Raw genomic sequence first — 24821 nt, forward strand, 5'->3', positions numbered from 1 at the left:
TTCATTCCACATCATATGTAACACTGAAAAACCATTGACTTTTATTAATTAAGATACATTAATTTTACACAGATGGAATAAAACCTTTTTCAATTGTTGTTTGATCCTTGATTAAAATACACATTACAAGCTTCTAAAAACTTTCCTGTTTCTCTGATGAAATGATCTGAGAATGTGATTTATATGGTTTACAAAATGGAAGCTAATTTACTAAACATGGATGGACATTCATTATATTAATATGACTTTTCCAGAAAGAGTTTTCTATACTTACATCAGATAGAAGAGAAGGTGTCCTTACTTCAAGCCTGCCAGATAATATGCATGATTTCTCTATGTTGATGTTATAAAAATACCTTAGATTTTCATGAACTATCCTTCTTTTATGCTTAAAAAGCAAGTGACATAATTATTGAAAACTTAGAACAAACTTCTGTCTTACTTTGAATTATTCCCTGAACACTTACATAATGGTGACCACTGAGGTGTTTGACATCAGTGACAAATACCTCCATTCAGAGGTTTAGTGTGTATATAACACGACTGTGTTCTTAATCTTATAAATTGGAGAATAAATGTAAATGATTCCCACTTCATATAGAAGGGCTTCTCTTACCATTGGGCAACAACCATCACAAACAGAAGTTCATATATAGAGTAGAAACAAATCACAGCATGTAGTAATTTGAGAGTTGAATTACATTCGTTTTGGGTCCTTAATAATCTGAAATAACTTAACATAGACAAGGATACATTAATAATAATTATACCTCTGCAAATGTCCACCCCTTCATCTTGTGATCCATACTAACATATCATATTTGTATGTGTTTTACTTATGGAATACTTGCTACAGTGTTTCTGCTGAGACTAATTCAAGAAAAGTGGTACTAATGACATGCTTTCTAGGATGAATTTTCTGGTATTGAGTTACTTTTGATGTTTGATTAAGCAGTTTTTTACATTTTTTTAATTTCACTCATGTATCTTTCCAAAGAAAACACTCGTTTTTTCAAAATTGTATATTTGGGACCAACTTTTTTTTTTATCACTGATTCATTTCTAGGGTTTCTCTGCACTATGTATTCTTTGATTGTGAGTGAGGTGATGACTGTGATGAAATGCTTTGCCACACTCCTTACATTTCTAACATTTCTCTGCAGTATGATCTCTCTGATGTAGAGAAAGACCTGAACTCTGGGAAAAGGATTTGCCAGAGTCTGTACATTTATAAGGTCTTTCCCCGATATGGATTCGCTGATGTTGACTTAAATTGGAACTCTGCTTAAAAGCCTTGCCACATGCTGTACATTTATAAGGTCTCTCCCCAGTATGGATTCGCTGATGTCGCGTAAGAAGTGAACAATTGATAAAGGCTTTGCCACATGCTGTAGATTTATAAGGTCACTCCCCAGTATGGATTCGGTGATGTTCAGTTAAAGCTGAACGCTGCTTAAAAGCCTTGCCACATGCTTTACATTTATAAGGTCTCTCCCCAGTATGGATTCGCTGATGTTGAGTTAAGGTTGAAATCTCCTTAAAAGCGTTGCCACATGCTGTACATTTATAAGGTCTCTTCCCAGTATGGATTCGTTCATGTCGATTAAGATGTGAATAATACATAAAGGCTTTGCCACATTCTGTACATTTATAAGGTCTCTCCCCAGTATGGATTCGCTGATGTCGCGTAAGAAGTGAACAATTGATAAAGGCTTTGCCACATGCTGTACATTTATATGGTCTCTCCCCACTATGGATTTGGTGATGTTCAGTTAAACCTGAACGCTGCTTAAAAGTCTTGCCACATGCTGTACATTTATAAGGTCTCTCCCCAGTATGGATTCGCTGATGTTGAGTTAAAGTTGAAATCTCCTTAAAAGCCTTGCCACATGCTGTACATTTATAAGGTCTCTTCCCAGTATGGATTCGTTCATGTCGAGTAAGATGTGAATAATTCATAAAGGCTTTGCCACATTCAGTACATTTATAAGGTCTCTCCCCAGTATGGATTCGTTGATGTCGCATAAGAAGTGAACAACTGATAAAGGCTTTGCCACATTCTGTACATTTATAAGGTCTGTCCCCAGTATGGATTTGGTAATGTTCAGTTAAACCTGAACGCTGCTTAAAACCCTTGCCACATGCTTTACATTTATAAGGTCTCTCCCCAGTATGGATTCGCTGATGTTGAGTTAAAGTTGAAATGTCCTTAAAAGCCTTGCCACATGTTGTACATTTATACGGTCTCTCCCCAGTATGGATTCGTTGATGTTGAGTCAAAGTTGAACTCTGCTTAAAAGCCTTGCCACATGCTGTACATTTATAAGGTCTCTCCCCAGTATGGACTCGTTGATGTTGAGTAAGTAGTGAATAATGGATAAAGGCTTTGCCACATTCTGTACATTTGTATGGTTTCTCCCCAGTAAGGATTCGCTGATGTTCAGTTAAATATGAACTCTGATTAAAGGCTTTGCCACATGCTGTACATCTCAAATCTTTCCTTCTTGAATGAATTTTCGTATGTCTGCTTCGATTTGGTGAGTTACTACAGACTTTTCCACAGGTATTACACTTGCAATGTTTCTGCTCAGTCTGAATATTCTGCTGTTGAATAAGTTTTGAAGACTGGTTAACAACTTTACTATAATCATAACAATCATAAGTCTTCTCTCCAATATCCATACTCTTATAAGTATTAATAGTAAGATTTGAGCTTTGACAAAACATATTCCTACACTTATGATGTTTAGAATTGTTGTCTGAAAATTGATGTCCCTGTTGTTTCAGGAGATATGAGTCTTGGTCAACATTATGGCCAGTTTCATTGCATGAAGAGCTTCTCATTCCATCATGTATACTCTTGTAATTATTCGGGGTAGAGCTCCTGCTTAAGGCATTCCTCATTTTGTTACACTTGTAAAGTTGTTCCACACTAATTATACCTCCATATGTATTGAATAATGACGGTTGAATAAGGTGTCTTCCATTATAATCAACATTCCACACTTTGGAACAAGGAGACAATAGTTGTTGGTTGAAAAACAAGAAACCCTTGTTAAAGGATCCCTCAAATTGATTGTATTGAGAATTTCCCCCCTCATGTTTAAGTTTCTGGTCTCCAGACATGTTTGAATCTATATTTAATAGACAGCTATGCTCAGAGTATAGGTTGGAATGAGTATTTGCAGTAGAGACTAGATGACTTTCCAGATTTTCCATATTTCCCTTCAGAGGACATGTATGTTTCAAGAGATGATGTAGATCTTTGCTGACAAATATACACTCATCTGCAGATGTTGATGACTGAAATTGGTCATCTGAAATTGGTTTTTCCTTATTTGATTCACATCCTTGATTTCTTTTGGCGGTAATGTTTACTTTATGGGAAACTGTACCAACTTGGTTGTGTCCATCATAACATGCTCTCCGCTCTTTACATGCCCTCATAGATTCCCAGTCTTTGGTTAAATGTAAATTTGCAAGGTGAAATCTTTCATATATTCCTAGCTTTGCTGTTGGGAGTAAATCTTCTAAGCCTGGCTTTTGGGTCCTCAAACCCTGGGTGTCGTGAGAAGACACAGCTGAAAGATACCAAATAATTATTAATTCTACTTACTATTCTTGGGGAATATAGATTACAATTTACATAAAACTGGCATACACTTGGCTAGATTAAGCTGAAAACTGAGATAGAAGGAGTCAAGATGGCAGAGGATTCGGAAGACGTGGAGTTCATCTCTCTCCACGAAAGCATCAAGAATACATCTTGAAGTGGAAAAATTCTCAGAGCCCTGAGGAACACGGGCAGAGGAACTTGGACACCTGAAAGGACAAGAAAGATCCCTGCTGAGCCAGGTAGGACAAGAGAGAGATGGAGGAAAGGGGAGAGGAAAAGAAGCCGGATGGGACCCACAAAACCCTGGGGGGATCTGAAGAGAGGAGAGGTCTCCACATCCAGGGAAGCCCCTCACTGGGGGGACTTCAGTTGGGACAGACCGGGAGCGCGTCCTCTGTGGGAAGAGAACACGGCAACCAGCGTGCAGGACAGAGTGAGACCTGTACGCAGGGTACTGTCCCCTGCCCTGCCCACCCAGCCTGAGAGGGTGTCCTCCGCTGCAGACAAGGGCTAGGTGCTGGAACGTGGGGTTTGGAGAGCAGAACCAGGCAGATGACTGCGGGTGGCCGTGATGAGACATCCTGAGGGGACGGGATGGAGGGAGGAGCTGTGCAAATGGGATGCTTGTGGAGGAAGCCTGAACCACCAGAGAAGCAGAGCGGCGCTGTTGAGTGATGCCCGAAGGGAAGAACCTCCTTGCAGCCTCTCTGCCCCTGTGCCTGTCCCTGCCTCTCCAGGCACTAGGGGTGTCTCCCACCTAGGTGGGTGATCTCATGGCCCCCACAGCTGCTTCCTCCTCCCCAGCCTCCTCCCTACCAGGGTAGACTCATGGGCTCCAGGGGCACCTTCAGGGCACAGGCCTGTGGGTGGTCCCAATGTACAGGTGGTACTGAAACCACAGCTGAGCCCCAAGGCCCTGCACTAAGCAAGAAAAGCTGAGACCTCTCCTTGCATCTGTACAAACCACGGTCTTACATCCCATAACTGGCTTGGTAAACTCAGCCCCAACAGAACTTCTGGATGGAAATGAGGCTCTGGCAGTCAAGACCAGTCTGGATTTAGCCACTGTAGACTTTGTAGGCATGCACATGAGGCATTTGGGCCAGGTCACAGTCTACATTGCCCCCATAGCACCGCAGCGGGTCCAGCTCCACAATGAATGTGCACCTGGGATATGATTACAGTGGATCTCTGCTGGTGACCTGGTGAAAACAACATCTGAGAGACACCAGGGTGAAGTGCCAACATACCCATGGTTCAGGTGGGGCCAAGATCAATGCCAACACAGGGTCACACGAGAGGTCGCACAGCACATGAAAGATGACACGCAGAGCACTCTCCGAGGAGAACATCCCCAGAGGAGCAACACTCAGTGGCTTCCCTCCCAGTGGGTGTGCTCCAGTCCCACTAGATCAGAAGCACCACAGATCAGAGCAGAGCTCATTTCAGATCTGGACCTCTGCTCCACCAATCAGGAAGCAGAGCCCGCCACAGACAGTGACAGCCACAGAGGAAAGGCGAAGCGGCCCTCAGGATCCGGGCAGGCTCTGGTCACAATAGTAACAATCAACCCCCTCTCAAGGGGATAAGGGCACAAGTCTCTGAACCGCCTCACCCACCAGGGAGCAGACACCAGAGCAAGAGGAACTAGGATCTGCAGCCTGCAGAACAGAGACCACAAACACAGAACATTGGACAAGATGAGATGACAAAGGAGCATGGTGCAGAGGAGAAGTCAAGATAGAAACCTACAGGAACAACAAAGTGAGGAGCAGTTGAGCAGTGTCATGAGTAATGTTTGCTTTAAGTAATCAAATTTACAGACAAAACATTTTCACAAATGCTAATGCCTACTAATTATTGAATCCACTTACCACTCATGTTGATATCTGAGCATGTTCTAATAGAGTCTAAAATAGTAAATGCTACTGACCTAGAACTAATCAGAAATAGATGGCATAAACGATAAAGTTCTGGGATGTTTCATAAGAAACAAGATAGATTTAACAAGGTAAGAGTTCTTAACAAATCAAATGAGAAGTGAGACTTGAAAAATATGGTGAGAACACAGGGAACTCTACTCAATGCTCTGTGGTGAACTAGATGGGAAGGAAATCTAATCAAGAAGGGAAATGTGTATATGCATCACTTATTCTTTCTGTATAGCAAAACTAACATAACATAACATTGTAAAATAGCATTATTGGAACAGAAAAATTTCTTCTTAAATATTTCTCTATATAATTTATAGGCTTGATAGTGAATAACAATCAGAAAAAAGCACTGTGGGAAATGTTTTAAACTCCCATGTCAATAATTTCTTTAAAAACTCTGCGAGTTAAATAAATATATTAAAGCATTTTAGCAGTAATGAATTGGGATAAATATACTTAACACCTTTAATGTTAGTTCATATGAAAAAAAGAGAAACTTTTAAAATTCAGATTTGCATTTTATGATTTTAGTGAGGTGTCTTATACAGTGAAGCAAGAATTTGAGTATGATATTTCTAAGGTCATATGTGTAGTTTCCAGTGCACTGGAAATTATATGGTAGAAAACAAAAAACATCTGTCCCCAGTATTCCTACAAGTATGGCAATTTTTTCACAGCTCCACCCACACACTTCTGATTTGGGACAGAATCTTCACTTTTAAAAGGGGTTAATATAGTTATTCAGAAATATGCAGATTTTCTAAAAACCCCCCAAAATGGACGAGTTATCAGGTCATGCAGGTTGCTCCAGGCCAAGACAATTATTTTGGTTCTAACTGTGAATGTGAAAATTAATCACTGGAGAAAAATACACAAATGATGAAAAGAATCAGGAATGGGTCAGGAGATGACGCTCTATGACGGTGACAGAAATAAACCTAGGCTAATCCAAAATCATCTCCACTGAAGCAGATCTTCTCAAACCACATGGCAAAGTCTGATTTCCTCCCCAATGCTTGGCCCTCTCACCTGACTTATCTGCTTCATCCATAGACACATACCTGGGTGTATGGCTGTCTCCATTCTCCTTACATCCCAGGGATCCTTCATTTCCTCCAGAAACGTGACCAGGTCCGGCTTAGAGACCACAAGACCTGTTCATCAGAAAAAGGAATATGTGTTTTCCGAGATATTCATCAATTTCCAATCCAATATGTATTCAGGTGAGAGAGAAGTCAAGGTAGAAAGTTAAAATAGCATTAAGAAAAAGAATTTCACCAAATAGTTTTTTGGAAGCATCTTTAAAAGACAAATGCATCAGAATCAGATTCTGATATTATGCTCAAGTACTACTAAGGCAAAACCAGGTAGTGGAATTCCAGTTTTAAGAGGAGAGTGGCACTATTTGATACCACAGAACTTACAGAATTACCACGAACCTAGAATGAATGCAGGTCAAGAAGCAACAATTAGAATCGTACATGGAACAGTTGACTGGTTGCAGATTGGGAAAGGAGTACATCAAGGCTGTACATTGCCACCTTGCTTATTTAATTTCTATGCAGAGTACATCATGCGAAATGCTGGGCTGGATGATTCACAACCTGGAATCAAGATTACCAGGAGAGATATCAACAACCTCAGGCACGCACATGATATCACTCTAATGGCAGAACTTGAAGAGGAACGAAAAAGCCTCTTGATGGGGGTGAAAGAGGAGAGTGAAGAAGCTGGCTTAAAACTCAACATTCAGAAAACTAAGATCATGGCATCCAGTCTCATCATGTCATGGCAAATAGACAGGGGAAAAGTGGAAACAGTGACAGATTTAATTTTAGGAGGGGGTGGGGCCTCCAAAATAACTGCAGATGGTGACTGCAGCCATGAAATTAAAAGATGCTTGCCCTTTGGAAGAAAAGCTATGACAAAGACAGCATATTAAAAAGCAGAGACATCACTTTGCCAACAAAGGACCGTAAAGTCAAAGCTGTGGTTTTTTCAATAGTCATGTATGGATGTGATATTTGGAACATAAAGTAGGCTGAGCACCAAAGAATTGATGCCTTTGAACTGTGGTGCTGGAGAAGAGTCTTGAGAGTCCCTTGGTCAGCAAGGAGATCACACCAGTCAATCTTAAAGAAATCAACCCTGAATATTCATTGGAAGGACTGATGCTGAAGCTCCAATACTTTGGCAACCTGACTGTGAGAGCCAATTCATTGGAAAAGACCCTGATGCTGGGAAAGATTGAGTACAGGGGAAGGGAGTGGCAGAAGATGAGATGGTTGAATAGCATTATTGACTCAGTGGATATGAATGTGAGCAAACTCTGGGAGTTAAAGAAGGCTAGGGAAGCCTGGCTTGCTGCATTCCACGGGATCGCAAAGAGTTGGACATCACTTAGCAACTGAACAACAAGGAGACAGGTTACATCAAGAAAGAAGGTTACTTTCCCCTGGAAAGTAGGGATCTTAACCTCTACTGGACAAAGCAGAAAATTCCAGGAGACATTCTAGAATGAATGAACCAAAACCCTGAGAATATATAAGGGATTCTGGAAGCAAGTTATCCTCACCCAAGCAGGCCAGATTCCCGTAGTTCTCTAACATCACGTCCCGGTACAATTCCCGCTGACCGGGGTCCAGGCATTCCCACTCCTCTTGAGTGAAATCTATGGTCACATCCTGGAATGTCAGCAGCCCCTGAAATATAAAGGACATGAACCACGTGAACCTGGGAAGACTATCTAATGTGACCCAAGATGAAACCAGCCAGAGAAATGGTTCTGATTTAGGAGAATGTCTGGTGTTACACAGGAATATAATTTTTATACTGCCGTATTTTCCACTGTATTTCTCACCCCAGGGAACGGAATGAGATATGATCTACAGACCACTGTAGAAACTATTCTGATGGAAGAGAAATTATAAAACAATCCATCAACACTGACTTATCTATTTTTGAAAGTTGAACTCGTGTGGCACAGGATTAACTGTCTATCAAGGAAAGCATGTTAGTCACTCAGTCATGTCTGATTCTTTCTGACCCCATGGACTGTAGCATGCCAGGCTTCTCTGTCCATGGGATTTTTCAGGCAAGAATACTGCAGTGAGTTGCCATTTCCTTCTCCAGGGGAATCTTCCCCACCAAGGAATCAGACCCGGGTCTCCCACATTGCAGGCAGATTCTTCACCATCTGAGCTACCAGGGAAGCCCCCCATCAAGGAAACAGGAAACATTTTTAAAAAGCATGATGCTCTGATCTAAGAGTTCTGCAGTGGGGCCAATGTGCCGCATTTTTAACAAGCTTATTTTAACTAGTAATCTTGAAAATTCTGATACATGAATGACCGTTCTGAATAGCAAAGAGGTAGACCACTAAGGTAAGAATTTACACTTAACTTTGAATTTTAAGTGTTTTACAAAATTGACAGGTCTGATAGAATACTACCGATAGCATCAATAATCCTTTGAACTACTTAATATATACTATATGCCTTTCTAAAAGTTTTTACAGGGTCTTGAATGCATCACATAGATAATATAAAATCAAAAACATTATTGTTCCACCGTTTTGCAAATATTTTGTCAAACATTCATTAAATGACAGATCTTGAATTTGCTTCAGTTTATGTGAACTAAAATTTAACTAGTAAAACACAAATACACAGAGACAACACTAAAGAAAGTGTATAGTTTTTCTAGGGTCTTCCCTGGTAGTCTTAGCTCCCAAGTCAGGGGGCTGGGTTCAGTCCCTTGTCAGAGAACTAGATGCCACACCCACAGCTAAAGTTTGCCTGCTGCAACAAAGTCTCCCACATGGCTCCAAGATTCTGTAGGCTACAACCAAGACACAACTCAGCCAAACATAAATACGTGTATTTTTTTTAAAGAACTTTATATAACTGGGGAGAATACCAAAACAAGAAAAAAAAATACTTTTAACATTTTCATGCAAAGAGACATATATTTAATTGACTATATACTTACTAACACTATTAAAGAAAAGCTAACATTCAGAAAACTAAGATGACAGCATCCAGCCCCATCACTTCATGGCAAATAGATGGGGAAAGAGTGGAAACAGTGGCTGACTTTCTTTTTGGGGGCTCCAAAATCACTGCAGATGGTGACTGCAGCCACGAAATTAAAAGATGCTTACTCCTTGGAAGGAAAGTTATGACCAACCTAGACAGCACACTAAGAACCAGAAACATTACTCTGTCCACAAAGGTCCATCTAGGCAAGGCTATGGTTTTTCCACTAGTCATGTATGGATGTGAGAGTTAGACTATAAAGAAAGCTAAGCACAGAAGAATTGATGGTTTTGAACTGTAGTGTTGGAGAAGACTCTTGAGAGTCCCTTGGACTGCAAGGAGATGCAATCAGTCCATCCTCAAGGAAATCAGTCTGGATGTTCATTGGAAAGACGGATGTTCAAGCTGAAACTCCAATATTTTGGCCATCTGATGCGAATGACTCATTTGAAAAGACCCTGATGCTGGGAAAGATTGAAGGGAGGAGAAGGGGACGACAGAGGATGAGATGGTTAGATGGCATCACTGACTCAATGGACATGAGTTTGGGTAAACTCCAGGAGTTGGTGATGTACAGGGAGACCTGGAATGCTGCGGTTCATGGGGTTGCAAAGAGTCAGACACGAATGAGCGACGGAACTGAACTGATTCATGTTCAGTTCAGTTCAGCTGAGTTCATTCATATTTATGTCAATAAAATCAGTATTCATGTCAATAAAATCAGTTCATGTTCAGTTCACTTCAGGCTTTCCTATTCATGTCAATGAAATCAAGATTCTTTTTAATGGGTTAAAATATATACATCTACTTGTGGAAGATATTCTTTGTATATTTTAAATACACTAGGGTGCAAACATATACAATGGTATAAGATAAATTAGAGCTCTTGGTTATGAAACTTTTATTTCTTGAAAAACTGTATCGTTTTGTTGAGCTGTATCTTAGAAATTCAACACAGGTGAAAACAGATTAGCACCAATAGAATTGTTGCAAATATTTTGATAAAGAAGTGCAAAAATGTATCTATGGTGAAACAGATGACCAGCCCAGGTGGGATGCATGAGACAAGTGCTCGGGCCTGGTGCACTGGGAAGACCCAGAGGAATCGGGTGGAGAGGGAGGTGGGAGGGGGGATCGGGATGGGGAATACGTGTAAATCTATGGCTGATTCATATCAATGTATGACAAAACCCACTGAAATGTTGTGAAGTAATTAGCCTCCAACTAATAATAAAAAAAATAAATAAATAGATGGCAAAAAACAAAAAAAGTGCAAAAATGTGAGTAGGAAGACTATGTCTATGATATGAGCGAGGAGTGTACTGGAAACATCACACTTGGGCTTGAGTGATGAAAACTCCCACTCCCAAAACCCAGTTTCTATCATCAACACAGTGAGTGTTCATTTTCCAAAGCAAAGAGAAACCAAGAAGATGTGGAGTTTCTCCATTAACTGTGAGGGTTTTCACATGTTCCTCATTCCATTTTTCCACAGCCTTGTCTAAAGACAGAGGGGAAAAAAATGAACTCTATAGCCTGATAATCTCAGAGAAATCACCAGAGACAGTGGACATCATCTGTCATGGTGTAAATGGATCACACGGAAGATGCACTATCAGAACCTGGGCATGTCAGAAAAAACAAGGAAATTCTAACTTGAACCTAACATAAAAAATATCAGTTTTATGCAAAATTCATTTCATATATACTTCCTCTGTTTTGTATCCTAACAATGTTGTCACGCGACTGTCGGTTCTTCGGTTCTTTGTCTCGTTACAACAAAAATTTGGAGTGACGGACATTAAAGCCCCTTGGCGGGCCACGGCTCTCGGAGGACAGACCGTGTTATAGCTCTTAAATAAATCAGTGTTACAGCTCTATTTATTTAGATAATAGCCGGAAAATCCATCTTCGAGTTGTGAGGACATGTCGATTCCCAAGACACAAAGAGAAGATCGCCCCATCATGCGGGGGGGGGGGGAGAGAGAGAGAAGAAGGAAGAGGGCTTTGACTCCTCTTTTTATATGTTTCTCTGCCCCTGGGCCTCTGTTATGTAAATCGGGCCTAGGCAGGAGCGTTGTTTGTTTTACATGAGGTTCTCACTCTGGTCGTCGGACCTTCCTTTGTTCTATTTTCGCGGACTTTCCCTTCCAGGTGGACGGTGGACGGACAGGCAGTGTGTTTTTCTTAATAACTCTCTCTTGAGAGACTTCATACTCAAGACGCTTTTTGGGAATTGGGGCGGAGGTCTCTTTCTTCTGTAATTTATTCCTGCTGTGCCTGGGCGTAGGCCTGCCTAGCAGAGCAGAAGTCTCTCTCTACCTGATCTAAGTTGGGGTGTTTTATATCTGAAACCAGCTTGTACTCTTATAATAACTGCAACTTAGTTTGAAACTGTTGGCGCCTCTTAGAGATAAAATAGACAGGGGCCAAACAGGAGACCTAACAGGATGGTCATCACTGGTCCCCAGAAACAGGAGGCACCACTGGGATGATTGGCTGGTGGTCAAGCAACAGAGCTGTGTTCTAGGAATCTTGTGTTTAGTCTGAAGTTACCATCTTTCACCTGGATGGGCTCCAGTTCTGTAGAAGAACTCAAAGACATTGTTATACATATTTCTTTGAGTAGGAACCAGGACCCGTCTCAAGGCTGTACCACCATTTGATTGTTTCCCCTCTGTTTTTGTATTTTTTTCCTTTCTTGATTAGCAATTGTTTGAATCTACCCTTTGGAACTCAGGGAAGGTGAAGGAGGCTGAATAAAGCCTATATTTTACAGTACAGCAGATCTGTACTCCAGAGTTGCCACCCCACAGAGTCCTGCTCAGTTTTAATTTAGGGAACAGGGCAACTATGACTGTGATATTTGTCAAAACGGGGCTCAAGTCTTAGACCTGAGCCTTGTATGATTAAAATCTCAATCCCTTGGTCTGCCATTTTGTTGTAACATACCCAGTTAGTAGTAGCTGGAGAAGGGATAACTGGAGTTTTAATAGACAAAATATTTTTTTTTTTTTTTTTTAGAAGAATAGGCCTGAAACCCAGTCTGGACCTGGCACTTCGGGGAGACTTTTAGCCAGGTGGCCAGTTGCTTAGTTTTATAAAAAGTAAGGTAGAAGTTACTAGCTTCTAGCAGACATTGTTTTGAGAATGGTGGCATTTAAGCCTGACACGACTCAGAAAACTCAAGTGTTTAGCAATACAATGTCTAATCTGAAATTGCACTCATAGTAACACCTGGTTATTTCCCAGGATGTCTGAACCATCGCTGAGTACTCTATTTTGACTTTTAATTGTAAAATTTTTTAATAGCCAAAGCAGATGGCACCATTAATGATGTCAGTGTTTCTCTAGGTATGAGAAGATGCAAGAATTGGGACTCATAAATTCTCTTGAAAAGATCTAACTATCTGAAGGCCTGTTCTGCCAGTTTTTTCCAGAGCATCGAGTGTGTCATTCTTGATCTTCACCCTGAACTCCTTTCAGGGCCGTTGAAAGTCAGCAGTTGCAGTGGCCATGATATAATCGCTGTAGCTGTAGATGGCAAGTGTCAATCTTCAGTTGGCAGAGCCCCTTTTTGTTCATAAACTTGACCACGACTTTGAGGGGGGCATTTCATGACCATTTTATCCCATGGTGCTGAGAATGTCTATTCTCAGGTTTGGCAAAGATTTTGTTGACTGGCCACTCAATGTGCTGTTACTGGACAAGGCCATAAAACAGTATCTAAAATTCTCTGGACCACCTGTCTTACTAGCCTCTTGGTCCAGGAAAACATTCCCTCTTGTTGTTTTTTTCTCATATCTAGAGTTACACTGCCATCATTATTGATCTCATAGGGAACTATATATTATGTTATCAGAGGCCTCAGTCACACATTTGGCACTGTAAGAAATGGCAATTTTGTAAAACAGGTGAAATACAGAGAACATAGCCAGCAGTACTAGCAAAGTCACGAGTAAGATGTACGAGCTTCTATTAGATGTAGCCCAGTATATCTCAGGTCATCTGACTTAGTCTACTCTGCACGAACATTTATCTTTCAGAGAAATTATACATTAGCACCACCATCTATAAGGCACACAGCCCAGTTTTCTAGTGTTACTAGACTGATTATTTTTAGTATGATTTAATTGTTTTTAACACAGAGGAGACTTTAAACCTAAATTACCATAGCCTGGTGTTATCTATATAAATTTATCTTATAATTGTGGGAGATTTTTTTCTTTTGCTAAAAACCTTTTTTTTTTTTTTTTTTTTGCTCTGATTGAGGTTGAGGAATAGAAAAAGGCTCAAATTTATGGCCAGAGTCAGAGTAGGCATTATTAATTGGCCTGGTGAGGGGATCTCATCTAGTAATATCACAGTGACCTGAATATGACTATAATTTTTTCAAGTTAATTTTTTCAGGGTCAACCAGTTAGAGTCTTGTAGTAGAGAAATTTACCAAAGTAACCCAGAACTAGATACAGGTGATTGGCCACAAACCCAACAATTGGATTGATTTTTAAAACTGGCATAGAATCAGGCCTATGATAGAAAAGCATTTGATTTATACACAAAGGTCTAAGAAGTCAAGAGAACACTATAAACGATCATATGAATCAGGTCCAGCATCTTGGACAAACTGTCTACCTCTGATGTCGTTGTCTTTTCATCCTGGTGTACTGTAGTATTTCCTGTTTGAGCATCATTTTAAGGTGAGATCAGGTCAGCTGTCTTTTCTATAGACCAGTCCAGTGTAGGGGCCTCTGGAAGTGGGAATTAATCTAAGAGTTAATTTCTCTTTAGTTTTATTGTGCATGAGCTAATTAAGAGTACCTGATAAAAAGTCCTCTTATCCAGGTTGGAGACAGTCTCTTAAATTGTCTTTTTTCAGTCCTGCTTGCAGGTCATCAGGCATCTGACCGTCATCCAAAGATAGATTACTGAGATAAGCTTCAGAAACAAACTTTTACATTAATATCACATAACAGAATTGATCATAGACTTTTTATTTTGCTGAAACACTTGTAGGATCTCAGACTGAACTTTTAATATAAAACAGGGCTGGGAAACTCACACCAAAGGCTTATCACAGATTTTGCCTAACAAATCTAGGTGAACTCTTTTTTTTTTTTTTTTTAATTTAACCAACCAAATAAACAGTTTAATATCTCTCTTTGGGATGTTTCAGGGGCCCTCTGAAACACCCCAAAGCTAGCTAGATGTCAAGGGAAATTTAAAAGAATTCGATTCAGGAAGTTTTATCGAAAAGATTAATTAAAAGCTTTACCTAATTGGCTCTAACCAGTTTTTTATGACTGTGTCATTTATAACAAAATCTATTTATTTAACTAACTGTAATCTAATTTTAGAAAATCCTGATCATGCATAACTCTTTTTAGTATTTTTTAACACTTTTTTTTTTTTACTGAAAGCATACTTCTTGCTTTCTTTTAGCAACCAAGAGCTAACTTTTATATTAGCATTTTATAGATTGGTGAGCATAAATGCCAGTGATAATTTTTAAAACCCTTGTTTTCTTAAAACATTTTAGGATGGCATCAAACATTATTCATTTATAGTCCCAAATCTCTTTAGTTTTTCTGTAAAAGGAAATCAGTGTTTAGTAGTAAATGTTTCAAAATCTTATTTCATTTGGCAATGACCTAATTATTTAATAGACTTTCAATACTTAGTTTAGCACAACCCTTAGAAATTCAAGTTACCCTAATCTGGAGAGACTATTTTAAATAGATATTCTTAAGGAATAATTATTTTTTAATAGAGTTTATATACAAACTCATACCTCATTTACATTTTTTACAAGTTTTTTTTTTTTTACTCAAGGTAATTTCTTTGTCGACAAACTTGTAACAGGTATAATATTTAACTTATATTAAACCTAGGTACAATGAAAATATTTCACTTAATGTTAATTACTCTAAGACATGTCTGTATTAGATAGGGCAACAAACAAACATTAATATCAGGTATTTAATACTGAATATCTCTCAGTTCACCTGAACCTGGAATTTATTGTTTAATTTAGAATTATTAGATTTGTAAGCGCTTACCCCCCCCCCCCTTTTTTAAGCCAATTAAATTGGCTTAAAATTTAAGCCATTTACAAATTAACCTAAAAATATTTTTCAGAGACAAAGACATACCAAAACATATTTAGACAGACACAGGGCAAGATCTATCTTCATTTTCTAAGTTTGGTCATAAATTAGATATTACAATATAAAATTTAAACAAATAACATTTTAAAAGGCTTTTTTTTCTTTTTTTTTTTTTCTCTCAGTCTCAGATGGTCTAAATAAGTGTTCTTGAGAGCCCTGGTCTCAAGGCACAGGGAAAGAAAACCAAGTTTTAACAAAATGGCGGCAGGTCTAAATGTTGGTCAGACAAAGCAAAATAGCTGTCACAAATCACAACACAGAACAGAGTTAAAACACACATATAAACCTGGAAGTCTTCATCAGACACTCCCTTAAATACAAGAATACAGTCTCTCAGAAAACCTTCTACAGAGACACAAAACTTCAGATGTCTTCAAAGATTTTAAAAGGAGGAAAAAAAGCCAGGTTGAAAGAAGAAGGAGGAGGAGGAGGGAAAGAGGGGCAAAAGGGGTGGACTTAAGACGTCTCCTGCCACCTCCAGACACCCAGGCATTACGGGACTTTTCCCTGGGCTTCCAGAAAAGGGAGGACTGGAACTCGGCCCTGCCAGAAACCAGATCAGAAAATTCGAGTTCTCTGCCCAGAGGAGGTGATCAGTCTCCAACCCTCAACTCAAGCTGAGGCCCTTCGACCAGATTCCTGCATCCAGGACCGGGGGACTAGAAAAACGGGAAGGATAGGAATGGCTAAGGAGAGGAAAGAGAGAGGGAAGCGGAGAGAGGTTAATGAAGTCTCATGTTCCTTACCGGTCGGGGCACTCTGGCCAGTTGTCTGCGTCAGGAGGAGACCAGGGACAAAAGGGTCCCATTTGCGGCCGCTGGGTCTGGTCCATTGGCAGACAAGCTGGCCCCTGAGTACTCTGGACCCTGAATCCAGTTATTAAGGTAAGCGGAGAGCATCTAGTTTGGGCCTGTCCCCTCGTCAGTCAGTCACACAATGAACAAACAAGACAACACACCAGACAAATAACAGAGCGCGCAATCCCGAGAAAGAAAGTACAGAGTAGTCCCCGCACAGGTATATATATATACGGGACTACAGAGTGGGAGCTGGAAGACGTCTCCTCCGGCCCACTGCTGGAGACCATTATCGGCGCGTCCGCCTAGGTTTGATTTCCAGCTACAGACAGATACAGATTGGACCCCCTTTGATACAGATGCACCTGCTGTTATTGCTTACCGGCCGTTCGTCCTCCGAAGCGCGGGTCCTGAAGGGCTCGGGGGATCCCGGACGAGCCTCCATATGTTGTACCCGGATTGCAGAATTCCTCCAAACACGACAGGAGCCGCGCATGGATGCAAAAGCAATGAAGAACTGTATTACAAGCTGGAGCAGGGACCCTCTTCACACAATGGTGAAGGAGCCCCGAGAGAAAGCGGCGAGTCTCTTTTATCCTGTCTAGCAGGGATGGCGGGAAGGGAAGCTTAAGGGGATTGGCTAATTCCTACGGTGCGCGGGAAGGAAAACTTAGGGGGATCGGCTAGTGTATACTGTGCAGCCGGGGAAGCAGGAAGTCTTGGTGGGATGGGGGTGGGGTGAGGGACTTCTTCCGCCCTTCTCGATTACCTAGGGGTGGAGGGTAACTCGTCTCCTTCTGATTGGTTGGTTTGACGAAGTTTTTTTCTCTTCTTCTCGGGAGGGGTTCTCGCTCAGAATTGTAATGGTATCTAAAATGGAGTTGTTTTAAATTTTTCTTAAATTTAAATTTAGAGAGCTCTATTTTCCCACATCTTTAAAGTATAATGACCAAGGAAAAATTAAAGATAGAAACATATTGATCTTTCTCATATTATGTATTCTAAAAAATATTCAGTCTGCATTCACCAGTACAAACTTTGTACAAGATTTAGTTTCAGAGCAGAAATGAGAATAAAGTATGACATTTCCCATATACCTCTTGTTCCCACATGTGGACAATCTCCCTACTTAGCTTTCCCCACCAGAGTGAGCATTTGTTACCACTGATGAATCTACATGGGCAGTAAAGAGATCAACTCTCTAGTTTACCCCTTTGTTCCTCTTGTAGGAATGTGCACTCCATACCTCTAGATAAATGTTTAATAACATGTGTCCATCATGACAGTTTAACACAAATTATTTCATGGTCCTAAAAGTTCTCTAGACTTAGGATATTCATAGTCCCTCTTTTGAAACCCACAGTAATCATGGACCTTTTAAATCTCTTCTATATTTCTTACTAGATTCCCAGGTGACTGAGTGATGAGGAATCTGCCTGCAGATGCAGGACATCCATGTGATGCGGGTTCAACCCCTGGGTCAGGAAGATCCCCTGGAAGAAGAGATGGCAACCCACTCCAGTATCCTTTCCTGGGAAATCTATGGACAGAGGTGAGCCTGGCAGGCTACAGCCCCTGGAATCACAGATACTCAGACAAAACTGAGCACACATAAGAACATTTACCTACACCAAAAGTCATATTGTAGAAATCCTACTTTTTGTAGCATTTTCAAATGGGCTTCTTTCACTTAGTAATGAAGGAGGAAACAGACAGAGCTGGACTCCGTCTTAGGCCAGGCTGTGAGCATTAGGCTACACGCACGGTCACCCTCCCACTTGATTCTGAACTTTGCGCCCCGGTGTCTGTAGAAATGGCATACCAATGGAAAATCAGATCCCACCCCGCCCACTCATAAAAGAGCCTCAGGACTTGTACTTGGACTCTGTTGCCTAAAAGAATATGTTAATTATCTCTGCAACAGAACAAAGTAGTGAATTCCATTCTGTTTATCGGGCTATGACCACAGGCCTGTTGATAAATATCCACTGTTCATTTAGTCTTGTGACACATGAATCATGGGTTAACTTTGATTGTATCTCTCTTTTACCTTGTCCAGACTAGTTTCAAGGAATTTGGGGAGGTGGGTTTGAGCAAGTTCACGAGGGTATATACAGTTTTCACAAAAACTGTTCAGGGTCCTTGGCTAAGAGGAGACTCTGCCTTGGCCCCGCCGGTGTAATAAACTGCACTCCACTATCTGCATTGTCCTTCTGAGTCAGTTTGTTTCCCAGAACACATGGCTACAACCGTCAAATGCATGGAATGATTGTCAATGTATTTTATGCCTTGAAAGCTTAAAATGCAAAAGCTGAAGAACTACCTCTGCGCCTATATTCCTGCTCAGTAAATAAGTTCATCAATACCATATTTTAAATTCCATACATATCTGTTAAGGCAATATTTGCACAAATATAGAGATCAGACATGGACACAGCAGGAGAAGAGGGGGACCAATTGAAAGGACCATTGACATATATACACCACCGTGGATAAAACTTTGGAGAAGACTCTTGGGAGTCCCATGGACTAAAAGGAGATCCAACCAGTCCATCCTAAAGAAATCAGTCCTGATATTCATTGGAAGGAGTGATGTTGAAGCTGAAAGTTCAATACTTTGGCCATCTGATGTGAAGAACTGACTCATTTCAAGAGACCCTGATGCTGGGAAAGATTGAAAGGGGGAGGAAAAGGGGACGACAGAGGATGAGGTGGTTGGATGGCATCACTGACTCAATGGACATGAGTTTGAGCAAGGTCCAGGATTTGTTGATGGACAGGGAGACCTGGCGTGCAGCACTCCATGGGGTCTCAAAGAGCCAGACACGACTGAGCAACTGAACTGAACTGATGGTTAAAATAGGTAGCTGGTGGGAAGCTGCTGTTTACCACAGCGAGTTTAGCTTGATGCTCTGTGCTGAGGAGAGGGGTGAAACGGCGACCACGGGAGGGAGGGCCAAGAGGGAGAACACTTATGTATACTTACAGCTGACTGATGACTTCATACAGCAAAAATAGCACAATATTTAAAGCAATTATATTCCAATAAATAAATAAATTATATATATATATATATATATTTGTCCCAAAGGGAAAAAAGCTAAACAGACTGGTCACCCAGGGGTGGAGAATCCATCTGACAGTGCAGGGGACAAGGGCCTCATCCCTGGTCCAGGAATACTCCACATGCTGTGGGGAGACTAAGCCTGTGCCCCACAGCTCCTGAGGCTGGGCGGGCAGCTTATTCTTTTCGATGGGCAGGAGGCAAAAGAAAGATGCTCACCACCGCTAAACAATAAGAAATGCAGAACAAAGGTACAGGGATGTATCACCACATGCCAGTCAGAATAACAATGAGCAAAAAGCCCACTAATAATATCACAAACTCTGAAGGGGCTTGGAGATCAGGGAACCTCCTACATTGCTGGAGGAAATGTAAACTGGTGCAGTCATGAGGGAGGATGGTGTTGAAGTTCCTTAAAAAACATAACCTCCTGGCATTTAAGGAAATGAATTCCATGAAAAGTAGACAAAACAGATTAATCAACAAATTGACAAGTTTTATAGTTTTTAGTAAATCATCTGCAATTCTGAAATGACCAGTTTTGATCTGGCATTTCTAAATTCTCTAAGTTAAATGTGTAAGAATACACATACACTCACATATTCCTTCTTGGTTTTCTCACTGCTAACATGTATACCTTCAGATATTTATATCCTGTAATCAATGTGTGTTATATAAATCATATTATGTATATATCTTCAGATATTTATATATTGCATTCAAAGTATGAGAAAGCCATGAGAAAACAGGTCCTTTAAGCCTTACAAGACACATGTGCTAAGAATGATACAGGGTAAGATTTTATAAATCTTGGTTCACAATTTTCCCATCATGGCTGTTGATTATTCTTTTTGTGACTTTGTTAAACTTACATTTGCTTAAATGAGCCCCTGAAAAGTTTTAGCTAAAAGAAGAACAAAGGACAATTGCAGCAGGTGAGTTTATGACTCTAGGTCCTCAGAGAACTCACAGCAAGCCTTGAGGTCCCCTGAGGAAGGTCAAGGCTAGAACCAGGCAGAGAAAATTCCAGTACTTGGGGTTCAGACCTGACCCTGGGTGAACTGCTCTGGACCCCACACGCTGAGTGTGGATGGGTCCATTCAAACAAAGACGAGCATGATTTCACGGAGCTCTGAGGGTGTCACTGAAGGGGGGGCCTGTGCAGTAGACCCTGGGGTTCAGCAAGACTGCTGGTCCCAAGGAAGGGGTCATCTAGTGCAGGTGCTCACAGGACTGGCTGGTGTGAGTTCAAGACCTGCAGGCTGCCTGCTCCCCAGACAGATGCTGAGGCAGCAACAGCATGGAGCAGTTCAGGGGAGCTCTCAACAGTACTCTGTATGATCCTTCTTATTAGAACCACCACGATGTCCATGTAGATAAAAATTGGAGAGGAGATACAATGTAGAAATGGTGGGAAATATATGAAGTTATGAGAGGTTTAACGGCAGTAAGGAACTAATTTCTACAGATGCCATCCCCCTGTGCTTCAAATAGTTTATCATTAAGTTACCTTTCCTGCAACCTTAAATAGGTGGGAGAGGTTAATGCTGGTGGTGCGTTAACCTTTCATTCATTCCACATCAATTGTAACACTGAGAAACCATTCACTTTTATTAATTAAGGTACATTAATTTTACACAGATAGAATAAAACCTTTTACAATTGTTGTTTGATCCTTGATTAAAATACACATTACAAGCTTCTAAAAACTGTCCTGTTTCTCTGATGAAATGATCTGAGAATGTGATTTATATGGTTTATAAAATGGAGGCTAATTTACCAAACATGGATGGATATTAATTATATTAATATGACTTTTCCAGAAAGAGTTTTCTATACTTACATCAGATAGAAGAGAAGGTGTCCTTCCTTCAAGCCTGCCAGATAATATGCATGATTTCTCTATGTTGATGTTATAAAAATACCTTCAATTTTCATGAACTATCCTTCTTTTATGCTTAGAGAGCAAGTGACATAATTATTGAAAACTTAGAGCAAACTTCTGTCTTACTTTGAATTATTCCCTGAACACTTACATAATGGTGACCACTGAGGTGTTTGACATCAGTGACAAATACCTCCATTCAGAGGTTTAGTGTGTATATAACACGACTGTGTTCTTAATCTTATAAATTGGAGAATAAATGTAAATGATTCCCACTTAATACAGAAGGGCTTCTCTTACCATTGGGCAACAACCATCAAAAACATAAGTTTATATATAAAGTAAAAACAAATCACAGCATGTAGTAATTTGAGAGTTGAATTACATTCGTTTTGGTTCCTTAATAATCTCAAATAACGTCAACATAAGCAAGGATACGTTAATAATAATTATACCTCTGCAAATATCCACCCCTTCATCTTGCGATCCATACTAACATATCAATTTTGTATGTGTTTTACTTATGGAATACTTGCTACAGTGTTTCTGCTTAGAGTAATTCAACAAAAGTGGTACTGATGACATGCTTTCTAGTATGAATTCTCTGGTATTGAGTTACATTTGATGTTTGATTAAGCAGTTCTCTACTTTTTTTTATTTCATTCATGTATCTTTCCAAAGAAAACACTCGTTTTTTCAACATTGTATATTTAGGACCAATGTTTTTGTCACTGATTCATTTCTAGGGTTTCTCTGCAGTATGAATTCTCTGATTGTGAGTGAGGTGATGGCTGTGAGGAAATCCTTTGCCACATTCCTTATATTTCTAAAATTTCTCTGCAGCATGAACTCTCTGATGTCGAGAAAGACCTGAACTCTGGGAAAAGGCTTTGCCACATGCTGTACATTTATAAGGTCTCTCCCCAGTATGGATTCGCTGATGTTGAGTAAGAAGTGAATAATTGATAAAGGCTTTGCCACAGTCTGTACATTTAGAAGGTCTCTCCCTAGTATGGATTCGCTGATGTTTAGTTAAAGTTGAACTTTGCTTAAAAGCCTTGCCACATGCTGTACATTTATAAGGCCTCTCCCCAGTATGGATTCGCTGATGTTCAGTTAAAGTTGAAATCTCCTTAAAAGCCTTGCCACATGCTGTACATTTATAAGGTCTCTCCCCAGTATGGATTCGTTGATGTCGAGTGAGAAAAGAATAACGGATAAAGGCTTTGCCACATTCTGTACATTTATAAGGTCTTTCTCCCGTATGGATTCGCTGATGTTGAGTTAAATCTGAACTCTGCTTAAAAGCCTTGCCGCATGCTGTACATTCATAAGGTCTCTCCCCAGTATGTATTCGCTGATGTCGAGTAAGAAAATAATAACGGTTAAAAGCTTTGCCACATGCTGTACATTTATAAGGTCTCTCCCCAGTATGGATTCGTTGATGTCGAGTAAGAAGTGAATAAAGGAGAAAGGCTTTGCCACATGCTGTACATTTATAAGGTCTCTCCCCAGTATGGATTCGTTGATGTCGAGTAAGAAGTGAATAAAGGAGAAAGGCTTTGCCACATTCTGTACATTTATAAGGTCTCTCCCCGGTATGGATTCGGTGATGTTCAGTTAAAGCTGAACTCCGCTTAAAAGCCTTGCCACATGCTGTACATTTATAAGGTCTCTCCCCAGTATGGATTCGCTGATGTTGAGTTAAAGTTGAACTCCGCTTAAAAGCCTTGCCACATGCTGTACATTTATATAGTCTCTCCCCAGTATGGATTCTCTGATGTTGAGTTAAAGTTGAACTCCCCTTAAAAGCCTTGCCACATGCTGTACATTTATAAGGTCTCTCCCCAGTATGGATTCGCTGATGTTTAGTTAAAGCTGAACTTTGCTTAAAAGCCTTACCACATGATGCACATTTATAAGGTCTCTCCCCAGTATGGATTCGCTGATGTTCAGTTAAAGCTGAACTTTGCTTAAAAGCCTTGCCACATGCTGTACATTTATAAGGTCTCTCCCCAGTATGGATTCGCTGATGTTGAGTTAAAGTTGAAATCTCCTTAAAAGCCTTGCCACATGCTGTACATTTATAAGGTCTCTCCCCAGTATGAATTTGCTGATGTTGTGTAACACATGAACAGCAGATAAAGACTTTGCCACATTCTGTACATTTGTATGGTTTCTCCCCAGCATGGATTCCCAGATGCTCAGTTAAATATGAACTCTGATTAAAGGTTTGGCCACATGCTGTACATTTGAATTGTTTCCTTCCTGTATGAACTTTCCTATCTCTACTTCGATTTGGTGAGTTACTAAAGACTTTTCCACATGTATTACACTTGTGATGTTTCCGCTTACTCTGAATTATCTGCTGTTGAATAAGTTTTGAAGATTGCTTAAAAACTTTACCATAATCATAACAATTATAGGTCTTCTCTCCAATATCCATACTCTTATAAGTATTAATAGTAAGATTTGAGCTTTGACAAAACATATTCCTACACTTATGATGTTTAGAATTGTTGTCTGAAAATTGATGTCCCTGTTGTTTCAGGAGATATGAGTCTTGGTCAACATTATGGCCAGTTTCATTGCATGAAGAGCTTCTCATTCCATCATGTATACTCTTGTAATTATTGGGGGTAGAGCTCCTGCTTAAGGCATTACTCATTTTGTTACACTTGGAAAGTTCTTCCACACTAATTATACGTCCATATGTATTGAACAATGATGGTTGAATAAGGTCTCTCCCATTATTATCAACATTCCAGATTTTGGAACAAGGAGAAAAGAGTTGTTGGTTGAAGAACAAGAAACCCTTGTTAAAGGATCCCTCAAATTGATTGTATTGGGAATTTTCCCCCTCATGTTTAACTTTCTGGTTTCCAGACATGCTTGAATGTATATTTAATAGACACCTATGCTCAGAGTATAGGTTTGAATGAGTATTTGCAGTAGAGACTAGATGACTTTCCAGATTTTCTACATTTCCCTTCAGAGAACATGTATGTTTCAAGAGATGATGTGGATCTTTGCTGACAAATATCCACTTATCTGCAGATGTTGGTGGCTGAAACTGGTCATCTGAAATTGGTTTTTCCTTATTTGATTCACATCCTTGATTTCTTTTGGCGGTAATGTTTACTTTATGGGAAACTGAACCAACTTGGTTGTGTCCATCATAACATGCTCTGGGCTCTTTACATGCCCTCATATATTCCCAGCCTTTGGTTAAATGTAAATTTGCAAGGTGAAATCTTTCATATATTCCTAGCTTTGCTGTTGGGAGTAAATCTTCTAAGCCTGGCTTTTGGGACCTCAAAC

General features: G+C 40.2%; 2 protein-coding genes across 2 annotated transcripts; both read right to left on the minus strand.

Moving 5' to 3' along the window:
* Window positions 1-617: 617 nt before the first annotated feature.
* Window positions 618-23946, minus strand: LOC122692811 (zinc finger protein 729-like). Its single transcript, XM_043900634.1, is given in 3 exon segments — window positions 618-2354; window positions 22359-23565; window positions 23650-23946. Coding segments are annotated over 3 exon segments (2796 nt in total). The 3' UTR covers window positions 618-1062.
* Window positions 2490-8327, minus strand: LOC122691428 (zinc finger protein 736-like). The gene is made up of 4 exons (XM_043897984.1): window positions 8126-8327; window positions 6612-6704; window positions 3204-3581; window positions 2490-2641 (listed from the first exon to the last, which is right to left on the minus strand). Exons 1-4 carry the CDS (start codon window positions 8268-8270, stop codon window positions 2490-2492), a joined length of 768 nt encoding a protein of 255 aa, XP_043753919.1. The 5' UTR covers window positions 8271-8327.
* Window positions 23947-24821: the final 875 nt, after the last annotated feature.

This window comes from Cervus elaphus, chromosome 4 (genome assembly GCF_910594005.1).
Source record: "Cervus elaphus chromosome 4, mCerEla1.1, whole genome shotgun sequence".
Taxonomy (NCBI): Eukaryota; Metazoa; Chordata; class Mammalia; order Artiodactyla; family Cervidae; genus Cervus; species Cervus elaphus.